This window comes from Spea bombifrons, chromosome 7, assembly GCF_027358695.1.
Source record: "Spea bombifrons isolate aSpeBom1 chromosome 7, aSpeBom1.2.pri, whole genome shotgun sequence".
Classification (NCBI taxonomy): Eukaryota; Metazoa; Chordata; class Amphibia; order Anura; family Pelobatidae; genus Spea; species Spea bombifrons.
In genome coordinates, this window is record NC_071093.1 from 20282824 (window position 1) to 20302611 (window position 19788).

Consider the following 19788-nt stretch of genomic DNA (forward strand, 5'->3'; position numbering starts at 1 on the left):
CAGTGCATTTTTAGATCTCTTATTATACACTGTGATAAAACAGCAATTAAATTGTTATTACTTATCAAATATCAAACAGAACACTAGCAGACAGACTGGCGTAAACCACATTACATTTCCAAAGGATCCCTGCCCTAGGGAAAAACAATACACCAACTTACTGAGGTGTACCGTCACCTAACGATTAAGGAACTGTCCCCCCAAAATTCCTTAACAGGAACCACACAACCACCAACCACACAACACCAAAATAACCGAAAAAACTGTTAAAAACTTCAGCTGTCCTCAAGTAAAGAGAATACCACAAAGGGGGAGGGTGTCATGGTTATATAATAGTCAACATGGACCACCTCTTTTTGTTCCCCCTTCCTTGCCTCCACTACCCTACATGGTTTCTTATGTAACCTTTGTTGCCTCATTAACCTCCACACTGCTTCTGTACAACACCAACTTACACTCTCCCCCTTCACAGAATCAACTGTGCTACCCACTCCAGTATCTGCAACAAATACAGGCATCAGACCCTGCCAGCTCTACATACAAAAAATCTTCCAAATAATGGACGCCTCCCACTAAACAACCCATTCTAATAAGAAACTAAACTCTTCAAAGTATGAGCACAAAATCAAACACCCCATCAGAAAGCATAAATCAACAAAATACTACCCTGAAAAAAAAACACCCTAATAAATTATAGCAATCTGGGTGTATCGGTAACAAATGGAATCGGTAGATTCCACATCGTCCTAGTTGTACCTCATTAAAAAACTTCTCCCATCCCACCTCCGGGAAGCAATTTCCAAGTCTTTAGTGACTAAATACACAATACTGTGAATAGGTTAATTTCTCTAGATGTCAACTAGTGATTTATTTAAGTAATATGTTGATTGTTTGTTCTCATCACAGGAGAGGATAGCAAAAGCTCATGGTTCTCAGTGTGGGTTCTGTACTCCTGGAATGGTTATGTCCATGTATACCCTACTGAGGAATCACCCAGAACCTAGCATGGGACAAATTATGGATTCCTTGTCTGGTATGTTCCACTAAAACGAGAGTACAAGGATGTGTTACTCCTATATATATTAGATGTCCTTAAATTTGTAAAGGAAATGGGATTGTAAGATTAGTGCAGGAACCATTAATGGTGCATAGTTCTTGTAGGACTTGATGAACTGTCCTTGGTATTTGAGATAACAGTTTGGTAACACATTATTGTAGATATTTTCTCATTTTAAGGTAAAGTCACTTATGTATAACAACACAAAAAATGTGAATGTAAGTAAGTAGAGGATGGTGTGCCAACTGGGTTGCCAAGGTTACTAATTATAATGTACTTTACCAAGAGCATTATTTAGTATGGATAAATACATTTTTTTATTATTATTATTAGGAAACCTCTGTCGGTGTACAGGATACAGGCCAATTTTGGATGGATATGAAACATTTTCAAAGGTAGGTAATTTCTTCCCTTTCTTCAAATAAAAGATATAGACATTGGTTCCTTGTTTCTCTTTTGTTTCACTTTCTCTTCCTCTTTCAAAGGACTGCTGTCGAAACAAGAGAACTGAAGTAAACATGCTTCCAGATGTTAAGGTACATGCCTAATCCCTTTTGTATGGTTTTGAGTAGACCTGTTCATTCATACTCGAGAGAACATGAAAACTAACACGAAGACGAAGACACACAACATGAAGAATCTTCGTTACTTCGTTTTCGTGTCGTGCCCACCAATTTTTCAAAGAGGAGGAGGGACATTGATTGAGTGAGCTGACCTTCGCTTGCCCAATCAGCTCACTCTTGTGATATCATGCTGAGGGCTTGTAATAGAAAACAGCCTATATATAAGAGCAGGGCTTGCAGAAGATCCATTCATTTTCGCTGTGACTGCTTTTGCAACACTGCTGTGCTGCATCAGAGCATTACAGAGAGAGAGATTGTTCTGTGTGAGACGGCTAGTAGTTTTACTAGTTAGTGTATTATAGTTAAACTTGAGTTAACAACATTTAGTGGCTTTAGTTAACACATTTTAAATAACTTGAGCACTTTGGCAGATTGCACACAAAAGCACAGTGCAGTTGTGCATAGTTTTTCAGCAGTAGAACTAGAACTGAAGAGAAACTTCCTCTGACCTTTACCCCGACTGGGTACTCCCGCCAAACGTTGCTTCCTCCTGCCGGGATACCAACAATTAACCCCTTCAGCACCAGGCAGAACCAGCGTTGTAGATAGAAGGGGGGGGCGTCGCTGCACCGGAGCTGCATTGGCACTGTGGCTATCCAAAGCTTAGCTACACAGCGTGGCTATTGTCCTGAAAAGGACAATAATGGATCATAGCAGCCCACCCCAAGCATCAGGCAACACTCATGTTGAAGTGAAAACAGGACTCCTTTATTAAAACCAAATACAGAGCTATATATACACAGGTAGAAAAGGGGCAAGACAAATATCACATGATCTAATTACCATGTCAGGAAGGAAGTATTTAGATCAAATCCTGCAAGACAATATCCGGTGGAAGGACATGATGACATAAGACATAAATAATTACATTAATTGGGGACGTAGATGTGGAATGATGATAGACATATAATTGGCTTGAGACAGACAATGGCCAGGACACCGAGATAACAGGAGCTCACAGGATGAACAGCTACCTGTTATGTAATTGATAATTAGGTATGCAGCAGTGACACCTAGTCATACCTACAGGGGATCTTAAGACAAGGGCTAACACACACAATAACAGGGGAAACCTATACAATCAATAATGCAAAGACAATCAGCCTTCTTCCTACCACAGGATGTCCAGCTGACTTTACAGTGAGACTCTGAGTGCTAAAACATGGGGAAAACCAGCAGAAACTGAACCCCTGTATCCATACACATAAGTCTCTACAAGGCCTGGGCCCATAGTCGATAGGGAGGAGGCTGGCTCTCAGGCCTCTCCAGGGGCCCCAGTGATGGAGGGTTCTGTCACACCCTGTACCCCTAGTTTTAAACACTACACTACACACACAACACAAAATTTGAAATGGATCCTCCTTTTGGGACTAAGAAAAGGAGGGAGGGACAGGCTCCATCTACCCCCTCCACCACCAGTTCTTCTACGATGCAGCCTTTGCTTCAGTCTAGTCGGACAAGTAGGCCAAGCTCTCGGTTATCGTTTGGGGAACCATTGCTTGAAGGAAATATGTCATCAAGTAAAGGAAAGGCACCAATAGCAGGCAGTAGTAGTGCTGCTAGGCCCACCAGGTCTATGGTTTTTTACACAAAGCAGCAAGACTAAGAGTGGTGTTCCTAAACCAAAGCGATCTCGTTCTTTCACAGGGAGGCTTTTTGTAGAAAGAAATCAGCCTACCAAGACCACCACCTCTACCACCGCTAGTGCTGCGCTTGCTGTTCCCACCGGTAACGTCACGCCTTTTCCTCCTAGCACCACCTCTAGCAAAGTCCTTACACTATTTTTGTAAAGACAGTTAGAGAGAGGGCTGCACATAGTGGAACTCCACCTAGCAAGGTACCAGAGGAGTATGAGACTGAGAGACCAAGTGCAGAGTTAGGCTCTGTTCTTCCTGCTCACACTACTACTAGTCATGATATCAGTCTTAGCTCCAGCCTAGCAGGAATTCAATTTGATCTGGCTAATTAAGAACTTGACTATGAGCCATTGGAAGTAGAGTAGATGAGTTGTCAGGAATCAGATTCCTCAGGGAGCAGTGTACAAATTACTAGTGCACAATTTTCCCCTGAGCCTCCACCTTCTCCGCTACTATCATCATCACCACCACCAACAGCAAAACCTACCAAATCTGGTAGAATTCAATAAATTAGCAGTCCCACTAGCATTTCTATGGCCAGTACTCCTGTTTGCACTGGCACAGTTACCAGTGCCACCACCAGTACTGTGACTGTGCCAATAAGAAGAACAACCACCAGTAGCAGTGTAGAGAGCCTAGAGACTGAGAGAGAGGTTAATGTGCCATCTTCCAGTGTTTGCAGTGCACAGTCCAAGGCTCTCGGCGCCCCAATTTGGGTGCACTATGAAAGTGTAGAAGAAGGGCACTATGGAAAGTGCAAACATTGTGGGAAGCTAATCAACAGAGGGAAAGTGTCCGGACACTTCACAAGTCCTCTGATAAAGCATCACCTCAGCACTCAACATAATGCTGTGTTATAGGGGAAAGATGCAAAAAAACCTAGCTAGTGTGAAAAAATAAAGTAGTCTTCATGTGTGTGAAAAATAAAGTAGTCTTCGTTTTGGTCATACCCTACACTGAGTCTCGGCTAGTGACTGAGAAACTGGGGAAAGAGTGTGTTGTCCCAGGCTAAGGGAGGACAAGTCAGCGGAGGTAGTCAGTCGGACTGTCCAGCTCCGTGACAGTGGTCATGGTACTACTACATCAACTAGTATCATATACAGATAATGGAAAAACCACAGCTGTTTCAGAGCCAATAGCAGCTACAGCTAGTGCTGACAGCCCTGGAAGAATTTGGGGCATTCCACTCCAGGAGGTCAATGTCTAAACAGCAGGCCAATCAAATAACCCGACTTATTGGGCAGTTCATTTGTTGGAGGTGCATCCTTCTCCATGATTGAAGGTGAGCCTTTCAAACAATTGATGGTGGCTCCACAATACACAGTTCCCTCACAGTTCTTTGTTTCAGCAGCACACTGGTGGCAGCCTGGTGTGTCTAAGGAAGATGCTGCAGCAGGCTAAGATCATTCATTCTCCATGCAGAAGTGATGGATGAAAAGCAAACTTCTGAAAATATTCTGCATGGAATAAGGAATATGTTTTCGCTTTGGGTAGGAGCAGAGACAGGCACCAATGTTGAAGTGGGGTTTGTAGTAACTGACGTATAGTGCAAACATGGTGAAAGAGCTGCAATATAGTCACATTAATGGTGTGCACTGTGCAGCGCACATTATCCATCTTATAGTCAAGGCAGCAATGTCAGAAGGAAGTTATTTAGTAGCAGTAGTTCTCAGTAGCTACCAAGAGCAATTGATCCAAGGGGACTGGCAGAGGAAAAAGGGAATGCTGTCCGAGGAGGGAGAGGTGCAGGAGGAGGAAGAGATGATGTTGTCTGCTACTCCTAGCAGTAGCATCTGCAACAATGCTGCAAGCAGCACAACACAGCTGAGTGGAGGAGCTGCGTTTTGGGAAGGGGCACTTAAGAGTATAATCAGATCCCCTGACAGAGCTAGCAGCAGAAAGGAGAGTAGTGCTGCTGAAATGGTCAAACTTTACTTCTGTGAAGTTCCTTCTGCTCTTAGCTACTGGGATGAAAAGAATAGGGTGTGGCCTGCACACTCATGGGTTTGCGCAGCAGCTGCTATCATGTCCGCCAACCACTATTCAAAGTGAGCTTTTGTATTCTATGACTAGACTAGAGTCCACAGCACTCACGCATGGCACCTCATCTAATAGAGTAGATTGTTTTTCTTAAATTCAATCTGCCCAAGTAGAGGTACCCATCTCTTAGCATGGAAAGTTAATTTTCCCAAATGGTACAGGTATCTTCTCCCCCCTGTCTGCATCTGTTTGTGGTGTGGCAACGCCTGCTACCTCTGTCAGAGCAGCCAGCTTATGCTAGGGCCTAGTGTTTCAGCTTTGGAAGTCCGCTGCCAAACATCAAGGACTGGACGCTTTGCCCTGGGGATGAAACAGGTGAGCAGTTCGCCTATTGCCCACTTATTCACCTTTTCCATTGCAAATCTTGTTTTTTCCTCCTGGTTCACATCACAACCAGTCAAACATAACAGGCACATACACAAACAATTCACAAGGATCTTCCCTGTTATTTCCTCACTAGTCTACTCTTAACCCTCTAAGTCTAAGCTTATTTTGTAGATTTAACCCACTTTCTTCCCCCACATACCTGCCAACAGTCCTGAATTTCCTGGGACAATCCTGTTTCCCCCCCAGTCCAGACCCTTCAAATTCAGGTTGTAGGTAAGTATGCCATTGTAGGTAAGTTGCAAATGTTAGTGATTTCATATGATTATGATAATCCCTGCTGCTCCCAGGCCAGGTTGCTCAGAGCAGCTGTCTCAGACTAAGGCTCAGCGACAGACAACCACTCGGAACAACTTGGCCTTGAAGGAACGGTGATTTTAGGGAAGGGAACCTTGGATCAACTTGGCCTTTAGAGACCAATGGCTTCGGCACCAGGAGTTAAAGGTCCCCACTCTATTGGGGAACAAAAACCCTTCGTATTCCATGAATATTCGCCCATTCCCGTGTTAATTTTGGGTGAATATTCGTGTACGTTTTTCGTGTGCATTTGTTTTGACAGTTTTCTAGCAGGGGTCAGGATTTAATATGAGGTTAACGCAGCAACAGTTAGCAGGGGCCTTCTCACCAGGATTTTAAAGGTCTGTAACAGCTGCCCTTTATTGGTTGATGCCAGAGGAGCTCCCTGCCAGTCGCTCTTATGGACCTTTAACTCCTGACGCTGAAGCCATTGGTCTCCCCAGGTCAAGCTTCAGTGCCAGGGGTTAAAGGTCCATAAGACCGACTTTATTGGTCGCTGGCAGGGGCCTCCTCTGGCATCAACCTATGATGGGCAGCTGCTCTTCATTGGTCGATGCCAGAGGAGCTCCCTGGTTCGTTCAACCTGTCCTGATGATTTTGGGTGATACGTTATAGGAAATTTCCAATCAATTGCTAGTTTCTTAATGAGTTTATGTGTTGTTCTCTTGTTACTGTTTATTATAAAAGCGCATCCGTGCCTTGGTATGATCTCTTCGCATAATATAGAGACCACTACCTTAGCATTTTCCTAGCTTGTAGGAAATGCTTCAACGCATTCATTGGTCTAGAATTACCTATAAATATCGTAAATTGCCTTTGGCTCTTGGGATATGTGTAAAATCAATTTGCAAAGATTGCATAGGATATGAAGGGGGCACCAAATGCTCATGAATAGCATGTGATACATGTGAATAGCATGTGATACATAAAAATAGTGCTGCAATTGTTGCAAAGCTAGTTTCATTTCTGTATGTCCTACACTTTGAAAATAGGTGCAGCCGCTTGAGGTAAACCCATTTTCCCTTCTTATTTGTCCACAAACTCATAGGGGCTTGTGACAGATTTTAGGATTGGCAAAAAATAATATCATCAGGGTCAGCCTAAGTGTCTAAAAGCAAGAAATCAGGTTCAGGAATTTGAGGCAACATAAGCATTGATAAAGTCAAATCTTGAGACATTTTAAGATAATATTCAGGGAAAGGTGTGCCTTCAACAGCAGCTTCTCATGCCATTTCATCAGCAAAAGTATTACCTTGTGCAATGTCTGAATCAGTAGTAGCGCGTCCTTACATTTGACAAATGCAATTTCAGAGGGAAGCATTAACGCACTTAGCAAATTTGTTATTACATGCTTGTATCAAAGCCACAAGTTCAGCTGCCTGGGTGGATACAAAGGGCAGTGAAAATGAAATAAGAACTTTATCATGTAATTGGACTACTGTGAATCCAATAGACTCCATCAGATAGTTTCGAACAGTAGCAACAAAAACAATGTCACCATTGCCAGTGGCATGCCCCCCAACTATCCCGTCTATCCTTACCTCTGTCTCGCTTTGCCACGGCCATAGAAAGGGTGAGGAAAGAGAGATAATCTATTTGTCTATTTAGATTTTGCAAAAGCATTTGACACTGTTCCACACTAGCAGTTATTGTTTAAGCTGGGAGAAATCGGCCTTGGAGAAAATGCCTGTGTTTGGATTAGAAATTGGCTTAGTGACAAGGTGCAGAGAGTTGTTGTTAATGGTAAATTCTCAAGTTGGACATCTGTGTTAAGAGGGGTGCCTCAGGGTTCTGTCTTGGGTCCAGTTCTCTTTAACTTATTTATTAATGATCTTGAAATAGATATTGGAAGTCACTTGTCTGGTTGCTGATGACAGAAAATTAGGTACGGTTATAAAGTCTGACCAGAATGATTTGGATAAACTAGGGGACTGGGCAAATAAGAGTCAATATAGATAAATGGAAGGTAATGCATAGGGCATTGGGAAAAGCAGAAAATGAGAAGGACTTGGGTATAATTGTAGACCATAGACTTAGCAACAAAGTGCATTTCCAGTCAGTGGTTGCGAAAGCCAGTAAGGTATTGCCATGCATAAAGTGGAGTATTAAATCAAAAAATCAAAATATAATTTGCTATATAAAGCAATGGTGAGGCCTCACCTTGAATATGCAGTACAATTTTGGGCACCACTTTCTAAGAAGGATGTTATAGAGCTGGAGAAAGTGTAGAGGCTAGAAAAACTGACTAGAAAACTGACTAGAAAAACTGAACTTATTTTCACTTGAAAAGAGATGTCTAAGAGGGAATCTGATCACATTTGACTTGAGGAAAGGAGTGTCACTGCTAGAAGACCAGCAGTACAGGAGCTTGGTATCATCCACCGGGGTTCTGGAGCAGATCAGGACACTAGCTGAGGAAACAGGGTGGATTAAGATACTGAAGACGCAGTCATTACACGGAGCCAAGGTCAGGGATAGGCGAGAACAGTATAGTCAAATAGAAAGCCGAGTCAAACTCAGGAGACAGACAGGAACGTCAATACAAGCCAGGGTCAGAGCCAAAATCATAGGAGTTTATTCGTACACAGCCAAATGCACAAGGCAATTAAAAGACTGACACACATAAATACAGGAATAACCTATATGATAACAATTGGAGATTTAGTCACATCTTATGGCCATAGTATGCTTAGCCCACCACTATGCCAAAGTACTCCAATATTCGGTGGGTCCTAGCACTAAACCCTGCCTACTGAATTACTAAGAAGCTGAAACTAAACATTGAATCTAAACACAGAACCGAGAAGGACAAACCTTTAGACTGCTGACTGAGACAAACATAACAAACGGGTGGGGCACACAACAGAAGCTGAAGCTAAGAGGAGGACTGAAAGTGTGAATTAGTGAGTGAATTATTTGTATGTATCATAGAGTTTTTCTGTGAATTTCAATTGATTTATACCTGGTTTTGTGTGTTATTGTGTTGACCAATATCTGCTATGCTATGTGTCCATACACTATTTATGTATACCTGCAAATACAGGGTTTGTATATCTTATTAAGTTATCAAAACCTGCAATGCTGTAACGTTCACCCTTCGCTGTATGGACTTGGTTAAACTTTGTGCCATTCATTTCATGTTTCCAGCCACTAGTGGCCGCCCTTGCCATTCAGAACCACTCAGACTAATTATCAGGTCCAGCTGCAGTTGCTTACCTGATCAAGCCCTGCAGTCTGGGCCTTGACATTAACGTTTGAGGACCATATGCTTTGCTTCCTGCTTTGCTTCCTGATTTGCTTCCTGATTTGTTCCTGATTTGTTCCTGCTTTGTTTCCTGATTTGTTCCTGCTTTGTTTCCTGATTTATTCCTGAGTTGCGGCCAGCGCCCCACTAAGTGGACTCCCAAGTTGAGTGCCCTGCAAGTGGGCAACCTGCCGTGTGCCCTGCAAGTGGGCTTCCTGCCGTGTGCCCTGCAAGTGGGCTTCCTGCCGTGTGCCCTGCAAGTGGGCTTCCTGCCGTGTGCCCTGCAAGTGGGCTTCCTGCCGTGTGCCCTGCAAGTGGGCAACCTGCCGTGTGCCCTGCAAGTGGGCAACCTGCCGTGTGCCCTGCAAGAGGGCTTCCTGCCGTGTGCCCTGCAAGTGGGCTTCCTGCCGTGTGCCCTGCAAGTGGGCTTCCTGCCGTGTGCCCTGCAAGTGGGCTTCCTGCCGTGTGTGCCCCAACCAGAGGGCTTCCTGTCGAGTGACTTTCTTTGTATATATTGTTGTACCACCATATACAATACAACTCTTAATCCTGATCTTCTGTCTGTGGTTTATTCCTGCACCTGTCTGTAATAACCCCAGGCCAGCATGCATCATGGGGTACAGACAGAGCCCCTCGTATCCCCTGCACCTGGGCTCCTAATAGACCTGCTCCCCCGGTTCGTGACAGAATGTCAAGGCCAATACAAGGAGTCCGCGGGGATACCTGCAGTACTGGAATTGTTGGCGGAATGTGTACTCCACTCATGCAAATCAGTAAGGACCGTGTTACAAGCCGAGTGCGTGGACACAAAGACCAAGACCCAGACACAAAGAAAGATGATGAGACCACAGGTCTGTGAGCATCCGAAGGCTGCTCCTTGCGGTGGGGGTATGTAACGTTCACCCTTCGCTGTATGGACTTGGTTAAACTTTGTGCCATTCATTTCATGTTTCCAGCCACTAGTGGCCGCCCTTGCCATTCAGAACCACTCAGAATAATTATCAGGTCCAGCTGCAGTTGCTTACCTGATCAAGTCAGCCTTTAAAAAACCTGCCCAGCCCTGCAGTCTGGGCCTTGACATTAACGTTTGAGGACCACATGCTTTGCTTCCTGCTTTGCTTCCTGCTTTGCTTCCTGCTTTGCTTCCTGCTTTGTTCCTGCTTTGCTTCCTGCTTTGTTCCTGCTTTGCTTCCTGCTTTGTTCCTGCTTTGCTTCCTGCTTTGTTCCTGCTTTGTTCCTGCTTTGTTTCCTGATTTATTCCTGAGTTGCGGCCAGCGCCCCACTAAGTGGACTCCCAAGTCGAGTGCCCTGCAAGTGGGCAACCTGCCGTGTGCCCTGCAAGTGGGCAACCTGCCGTGTGCCCTGCAAGTGGGCTTCCTGCCGTGTGCCCTGCAAGTGGGCTTCCTGCCGTGTGCCCTGCAAGTGGGCTTCCTGCCGTGTGCCCTGCAAGTGGGCTTCCTGCCGTGTGCCCTGCAAGTGGGCTTCCTGCCGTGTGCCCTGCAAGTGGGCTTCCTGCCATGTGCCCTGCAAGTGGGCTTCCTGCCGTGTGTGCCCCAACCAGAGGGCTTCCTGTCAATTGACTTTCTTTGTATATATTGTTGTACCACCATATACAATACAACTCTTAATCCTGATCTTCTGTCTGTGGTTTATTCCTGCGCCTGTCTGTAACAACCCCAGGCCATCATGCATCGTGGGGTACAGACAGAGCCCCTCGTATCCCCTGCACCTGGGCTCCTAATAGACCTGCTCCCCCGGTTCGTGACAAATGCTGTTTCTATGTGTTGTTTATTTGATCTATACCCTCAGTGCTGAGTTTACATGTGATTTCCAGATGATCTATACCTGCAATGCTGGGTTTGTGTGTTCTGTTGATCTATACCTGCAATGCTGGGTTTGTGCGCTCTGTTGATCTATACCTGATATGCTATGTTTCCATACATTATTATTGTATACCTGCAAATACATGATTTGTATGTCTGATTCTGTTTATTTGATACCTTCAGTGCTGAGTTCACATGTGACTTCCAATTGATCTATACATGCAGAGCTGGGTTTTGGGTTAATGTGTTGATCTTTACCTGCTATGCTATGTTTCCATACATTATTTATTTTTGTATATCTTATTCAGTTGATCTATACATGCAAGCGCTGTTTCATGTGTTGTTTATTTGAGCTATACCTGAACTACAGGGAGTAAGTAAAAGAGAGGTATTTTATAGGTTAGTCAATGAGGGGACACTGGGATGATTACGGGGGAGAGGACCTCTCAATGTCACGGTAGGGTCAGAAGGAGGAAACCCTGTGTGACGGACCGACCAGGGACCTCAGGTTGTCCCTCTCCGCCAAAAGTGACTTCTCCCTTCAGGACAATAATTCCCCGCAATCCGTAGGCAATATCCCCAAGCAAAGTAAAGGGATATCGCTATCCAGTACCCAAATAACCAGGCAAGACTAGTCTTTAGGTACAACAAGAGGAGAACTGATTTATTTTAGACACAGACGGCTGGATATATCCATCAAAACGCACATTAATATAAAACAAGATATTGGGATACAAACCACCCCCTTAATCTGCATCCCAGAGACAACAGGGGCAATAAAGGGATTAACAATACAAAAGGATACAGACGCCACTAAAATAAGGAAAACACATTGTCTTGATTAGATTATCTCCCAGACCTTAGTGTGCTGTGTGTAAACGGTTAGGAAATAAAGCAATGATAAAATACATTTTTATTAATAACACACAAAAGGATAACATGGCACTCTTTACCAGGGCCCATAGTCTGTAGTAAGGAGGCTGGCACTCAGTCCCCTCCAGGAGCCCATGGCACGGAGGCTCCCATGACACAATGCACTGACTCTCACAGTCTTCCCCTAATCTGCAGTTAGTGTGTCAAATATATTTTTTGTGCGGGAGCGGAGGGAGTGATTGCATGCTAGGGAGCGTGGGCCTAATTAAATGCTTGCGTAGGCTCCAATTTTTTTAATATAAAATGTGTTGGCAGCAGGGTCTAATATTTATGTATATTGTCAGCAGGGTTTAATATTTATATATATTGTGAGCAGGGGCTAATATTAATATATATATTGGCAGCAGGGGCTAATATTAAATAATTAAAACTAACTGCCAGTTCAACTGTTATTTTGAAATCATATTTCAATCACGGTCTTTACTTCAAAGAGATAATACATATTATGTAGTTAAAAATGCATGTACACCCCTCACATTTTTGTAAATATTTTATTATATCTTTTCATGTGACAACACTGAAGAAATGACACTCATCTATAATGTAAAGCAGTACAGCCTGTACAACAGTGTAAATTTGCTGTCCCCTCAAAATAACTCAACACACAACTATTAATGTCTAAACCTTGGCAACAAAAGTGAGTATACCCCTAAGTGGAAATGTCCACATTGGGCCCAAAGTATCAATATTTTGTGTGGCCACCACTGCCTTAACCCTCTTGGGCATAGAGTTCACCAGAGCTTCATAGGTTGCCACTGGAGTCCTCTTCCACTCCTTCATGATGACATCACGGAGCTGGTGGATGTTAGAGACCTTGCGGTTCCCCACCTTCCATTTGAGGATGCCCCACAGATGCTCAATAGGGTTTAGGTCTGGAAACATGCTTTGCCAGTCTATCACCTTTACCCTCAGCTTCTTTAGCAAGGCAGTGGTCATCTTGGAGGAGTGTTTGGGGTCGTTATCATGTTGAAATACTGCCCTGCGGACCTGTACGTCATTGGTTGATGGCAGACAAGCCCCCAGCTGGTGACCAATAGAGTCGCTCGTACAGACTTTTAAAATCCTGGTGCCGCAACTTGGCCGGGAGAGACCACTGGTCTCCCTGCTCCAAGAGTTAAAAGTCCGTACGAACGACCAATAAAGTCACTTGTATGGACCTTTAACTCTTGGAGCAGGGAGACCATGGTCTCCCAGGCCAAGTTCCGCTGTCAGGAGTTAAATGGGCGTGCGAGTGAGCCTATTGGTCGCTTGCACGACTCCAAGTTTAACTCCTGACGGCGAACCTATGGATTTCCGCACCCGTTATCTACACAGCATCGCAGGGGTTAACAGAAGCGGAAATCTATAGGTTTGCCGTCAGGAGTTAAAGGGCCGTGCGAGTGAGCCTATTGGTCACCTGCAGGCGCCTTCTCTGGCATCAACTAATTGGTTGATGCCAGAGGACGGCCCTGCAGACGACCAATAGAGTCGTTCGCACAGCCCTTTAACCCCTGACGGCCAACCTAAGAATTTCCGCTTCCGTTAACCCCTGCGATGCTGCGTAGATAAGGTATGCTAGATGGGGAAGGGACCAGGGACGTTAGTAGACTAAGGCGAACACGAAGATTCTACGTGTTGTGTGTCTTCATCTTTGTCTATGTTCTGCCGCCGCCATGTTCGTATGTTCGCCCGAATACGAATGCACAAGTCTAGTAGTAATCCCTCACATTGTCCCCCATGTTATTATTTAAAATGTATAATTTAGTTAGGTTTTATTTTTTTAGAGTTATTTAAGTGTATGATTTAATTAGTTTTGTTTTGAATCTGCTAATAGTGCAGATTTGTGGCTTGTCTATCTCTAATCGTGGCTTGTCATAAAGAGATTTTTTTATAAATCTACAGCAATGAAAGCTACCATGTACAAAAATACAGACCCAATAACTTTATATACTTTTTCTTCTTATAGATGTCACCAAAGCTATTCAACAAAGAAGACTTCATACCATTGGATATAACACAAGAGCTCATATTTCCTCCAGATCTCATGGTAAGTGTCACATGCCTTATGAATCTGAGGTAAACCCTGAATCTTGATAAGCAACATTTAACCCCTTAAGGACCAGGCTGTTTTTTTATTTTTTGTATTCTTCATGAAGGCTGTTTTAACAGTTTTGCTGTGCTCATGTTTAGCTGCAATTTTCTCCTTTCCTATTAAGTGTACTCACACTTTTTTTTCAGGACAAGAAGGGCTTTCTTCAGATATCATTTCTGTAAAAATAAAAAAATATGATGGGGCAATAAGTAGCGCTTTGCTATTTCAAAACCGTTTTTTCCAAATCTGACAATTCTGCCCCATGTGCTATTTGAGACAACTTTGAAGCAATTTACCCCCATCAAATCAAATATTTTCGAAAACTAGACACCCCAAGGTATTTTAAATGCTGGGTTGTTTGGGAGGTAAAAAGCAAAACTTGGGAAGTGCACATGAACAACTGATCCTACTGCCCCCATGTCCTAAATGTTCAATTTACCCCAACAAAACATATATTTCTGAAAACTAGACATATTTCAAATGCTGGTATTTTAGCCCTTTCCATGCTCAAGATTCTACCACCAGCTTTTGCCTTTTGTGTTTTTTTTTGTTTGTTTGTTTTTTCACACAAATTGTACTTCAGGTAGGAATTTATAGCTCCTGGTATATGCCACTGTCAAACAACACCCTAATATGTGTTCATCAACATCTCCTGAGTACCAATCACAGGTTTGTCGGGTTGTTTGAGAGGTAGAACACCACATTTTGGAATTTTAACATCTAATTGGGCTAGATTAATTTACCCTATAAAATCATATATTTTTAAAAACTAGACAACCCAGGGCATTTTAAATGCTGGTATCTATTTTTTTTTTTTTTAATTTATTGAAAAATATAATATAAATAACAAGAATCTTGAAATATTACACATAAGATGAGAAACCATCTATGTTTAACTTCACAGATCACATATTATCTATAAATAGATGCTAACATCATAACAATTACAACAATTGTAAGCCGGGATATTCGACAATTTATCCCCAGGCTTACCACATTGAAGAAGAAGAAAAAGAAAAAAAAAAAGACATCAACAGTCATACCGCACACATACCTAAATGAATGAGCTCGTATCTAATATTTATTTTTAATTTATACTAGCATGGTTAATTGAAAATTTATCAGTCCAGAGCCTCCAAATTGTGTTAAATGTATGTAATCTCTGGTGTGCTTGAAAATATCCGTATTCCATTAAACATTGATACTTTATTTGCTTAATAACGTTCTCTATATTTATTGTTGATGTTTGTAGCCATTTTCTTGCTATACTTATCTTCATGGCCAGAAAACACTGAAATACTAAAGTTTTTTGGTTAAAGGACATATTATCCAGATGTAGAAGTGCTTTATCCAGAGACGGACAGATGGTTATCTTAATAAAATCTGAGATTAATACAAACACTTCCTGCCATGTTTGTGCAATTTTATTACAATCCCACCATATGTATGTAAATGTACCTTGAGCTAGGTTACATCTCCAACACACAGGAGATGATTTCTGATTGATTTTAGCAATTCTAACAGGAATTAAATACCAACGGAGCATAATTTTTTAATGAAATTCTGACATGTTTAAACAGTGAGTAACTCTATTTATTTCCATTAAACTATTTATCCATTGTGTTTGTTCTATTTGGATACAAAGGTCTTGCTGCCAAGAACTCAGGGCTTTAATGTATAGTGGAGGTTCAATTTCCTCCAGTATCTTATAGAATCTCTTCAGTCCTTTCAACACTATTTCTCGGGAAAACAATTCATTAAGTTGTATACTTAGTTCTTCTACGTGTAAGTGCTTAGTTAAATAATGCTTAATCCTTAGTAAATTATAAGACTCAGTATTATTAAGATTAAAGTCCTCAGAAATTTGAGTAAAACATTTCCTATTATTTCCAATTAATATGTCTTTAATTCTGTTGTTTCTGAAGTTGCACCATTTCCGAAGATTCAACTGAGAAATATTTGTTTGTAATATTTCTAATGGAGCAGATGAGATAATTTTGTTTCACAAACCTATATGAGGTGTAAGGGAATACCAGTATTCGATTGAACTTTTAAGAGTGATTGGGAGAGATTTAGATATTCTGCTAAATCTATCTTGATGCAGCCATAGTAGGGATTCCAGGCTAGACAGTCCTATTAGTTCTTGTTCTATACAATACCAGGCTTCGCTATTACTATAAGTATATTGAATCTTTAAAATATGTAGGAGCAGACTGGCCTGTGCATATCTTTCCAGGCAGGGTACGTTTAAGCCTCCCTTTTTTTTTGTTTGCATATAAAATTTTCATCGAAATTCTAGGTTTTTTGTCTGCCCAAATAAATTTTTGAATATTTTTTGGAAATAATTGTATCCAATGTTTTGGAAGGCTAATAGGTATCATTCTAAGCATATAAAGCCATTTGGGAATAATATAAGATCTAATAATATTTATTCTGCCTAACCACGACACAAATAATCCCTTCCAGGCGGCAGTTTGTTTTAACAATTCGATTTTTAATTTATTTTAATTAATTTCAATAATATTGGATATCTCTAGAGGTATGATAATACCTAAGTAGTCGATCTTACTGTGAAATCATATTCTACTTCCATTTTCATTCTTGTGGAGTCCTGAATGCCTACCATCACTGCTTGAGTCTTTTTCATATTGAGCTAATAGTTTGATAGTTTACTAAACTGATATTTCCTCAAGCAGTGCTTTTAAAGACAACTCGGGGTCATATAATGAAATCAAAACATCGTCTACATATAGGCCGATTTTATTTTCTGTGTCCCCTATCTTAATACCCTTAATATCCACATTGTTTCTGACCCTAGACGCGAAGGGTTCTATGGTTAAAACATAAAGAAGGGGTGCTAGAGGGCAGCCCTGTCTAGTACTGTTGTTAATATTGAACCAAACAGAATTGAATCCTTGACCTGATACTTTGGCAGTCGGAGTTGTGTATAATGACATTATGGAGTCTATGAATCCTTCCCCTAACCCATAGCAACGCAATGACTCTTCAAGGAAGGTCCAGTTGACTCTGTCAAAAGCTTTTTCAGCGTCCAGGGCCAAAAACACAGTAGGGATCTTATATGAAGATACATATTCCACAAGATCAATTATTTTTCGCGTGTTATCATTCGATTGTCTGCCCTTGATGAAACCAGTTTGATCTTTATGAATTAGATAAGGACTAATTGTTTTTAAACGTTTGGCCAAAATAGCCGAGTATATCTTTGTGTCAACATTGATTAAAGATATAGGCCTCTAGCATACCGTTAGGAAAGGTCCTATTATTTTTAATATAATTAAATAAAATGGTTAATTGGGGAGATAACGGTTCAGATAATTTTTTTATAAAATAAAGCTGTAAAGCCGTCAGGTCCGGGGGCCTTATTCAATTTCATAGATTTTATCACATTCCGGACTTCCTCTTCTATAAAGGGTTTATCTAGCTGTTCAGCCAGTTCTTTTGATATTTTTGGTAGATTAGATTCTGATAGATATTTTCTAATATATTCCCTATCATGATTTTGATCAGGGATGTTATAAAGAGATGAAGAAAATTGAGCGAAAGCATTCCCTATTTTTTCTGGGCTGTACCAATGATTGTTCCCTTCTGATATTTTAAGTATTTTAGCTTTCAGATTTTGTTTTTTTAATTGATGGGAGAGTAGTTTGTCCGCTCTGTTCCCTGCATAATAATATTTTTGTTTCATTTTAATTAGATTGTAGTTTGTTTTAGAATTAAGACTATTTCTATTTCTTTTCTGGTTTGTATCATGTTTGCAGTGAGTAAATCACTTGGGTGTTCAATACAATTTCTTTTTAAATTGCTCAGAGATATAAAGGTCAGAAAGATTTTTTTACCCTTAGATCTAATATAAGCATCTTTTTTAATTAGAAGACCTCTCATCACGCATTTATAGGCACCCCAGACGTTACCTAGGCTAATATCACCTTTCAAATTCTCTTGAAAATATTGTTCGGTTTTCAGAGAAAAGTAATCATAGGAATCTTTTCCTGACAGTAAGAAATCTTGCAGTCTCCAAGGTCGTAGTACATAGTTGTATTTCCTTAGTATTTCAAGAATAACTGAGTCATGATCAGACCACGCTACAATATTAATTGTGATGTTTTTGCAGTCTTTAACTGACTCAGCTTTAAAATTGATTCAGTTGACTCAGTATTAAATTGATTCTTGAGAAGGATTTATGACGATGGGAAAAAATGTATAATCTTTATCAGCTGGCCTAGTTGTTCTCCATATATCATACAGACCATATTTTCCCAAAGTTTCCCTAAACGCTTTCGCTAAAGCGAGCTAATTAATATTATTACTGGGTTTTCTGTGAGATTTCCTATCTATTTCATAATCTATCACACAGTTAAAGTCTCCCATATAGAAAAATGATCCCTGAATATATTTTTGAATCTTCTGATGGGTGCCATTGAGAAAACTAATTTGTTTTGAGTTAGGAGCATATATATTAAGAATTGAGTATAATCTACCGTCCAATTTACAGACAATTAAAACATATCTAGCATTATCGTCTTTCCGTTTATAAATTATCTCATATTTAATGTTGTTAGAAATTAGGATTGCCACTCCGCATTTCTTTTTATGTGGTAAGGAAGAATGTTCTATAACTGTGTATTTTTTATTATTTAGTCTATTAATATCCCCATTTAACAGATGTGTTTCTTGAATAGAGCATTGATCAATGTGTTGTTGTTTATTCATATAATCAAATAGCGAGTATCTTTTCTGGGGAGAATTCAGGCCCTGTACATTTAATGTGGAAATTCTAATCAAATCCTTCATTAGCCATGTGAAGTATGTAATATAAAGAATTGGAGCTCATACAAATAGTTAATTTCCTATCATTCTCATTCATACATACAACGATAAATATGGAATTCATAGTACCATGTAAAAACCAGAGAAAACTAACTAGGATCCCTGAAATCATAGTACAACCATAAACAGAGTGAGGAACAGTCCGTAATGACAAAAAAACAAAAACAAAAAAAAACTCACTAACATTTCCAAGAACACCCGATCATGATGACGTAACGCGCTCACAGTAGGCGGTGCGTCGTAGGAACGGACGTAACGACGCGTTCGTGAAGCGGGTGCGGCTACCGGACCTTTGCAGCCTGGTGGTATGTTGTGCCCGACCGTCTCGGCACCTCGACACCTCGACGACACCACAACGCTTCGGTGTCCTTGCCGGGCTCGGCGGCGTTTTGGTGCCGTTCGGAGCGCAAGTTTTGAGCGGCTGAGTCCTGGGAGGCTGAGGAAGCTATTTTTGGAATGCGGAAAAGGGTGGACTAACAGCCCATAGGGGATCTCTGCACGACGTTGAACCTGCACAACGCTGAATATGAAAAGCTGAAATCTGAAAGACGTGCACACTACTTCAGAGGCTGATTAACAAGCTGACATACGTAAACGCAAGTACTAAAAGTTCCATTTGGAATCATGACTGGCTGTTTTCTTCTCTTATATATTTAGATTACTACTATCTACCTATGCAATATGCAAGATTCATGTGTTTTAAATAAAGTCTAAATTTAATTACATAAACCTATGAATCAAGCTCAAGCTCAAGGAAATAAGCACAATATATAAACTTTGTCCTAGATTACTATACAAGGCACTGAAAGGCCCACGTCCTCAAAGAATATT

The 19788-nt window shown here is 41.3% G+C and overlaps 1 protein-coding gene across 1 annotated transcript in view; it reads left to right on the forward strand.

Annotated features, from left to right (window-relative positions):
- Positions 1 to 19788, forward strand: part of AOX1 (aldehyde oxidase 1) — a 190894-nt gene that overhangs the window by 54517 nt on the left and 116589 nt on the right. Inside the window, exons 5-8 of the mRNA XM_053471953.1 lie at positions 907 to 1033; positions 1391 to 1452; positions 1543 to 1593; positions 13984 to 14064. Of these exons, the coding sequence (XP_053327928.1) occupies positions 907 to 1033; positions 1391 to 1452; positions 1543 to 1593; positions 13984 to 14064 (321 nt within the window). The remainder of the gene's footprint in view (positions 1 to 906; positions 1034 to 1390; positions 1453 to 1542; positions 1594 to 13983; positions 14065 to 19788) is intronic.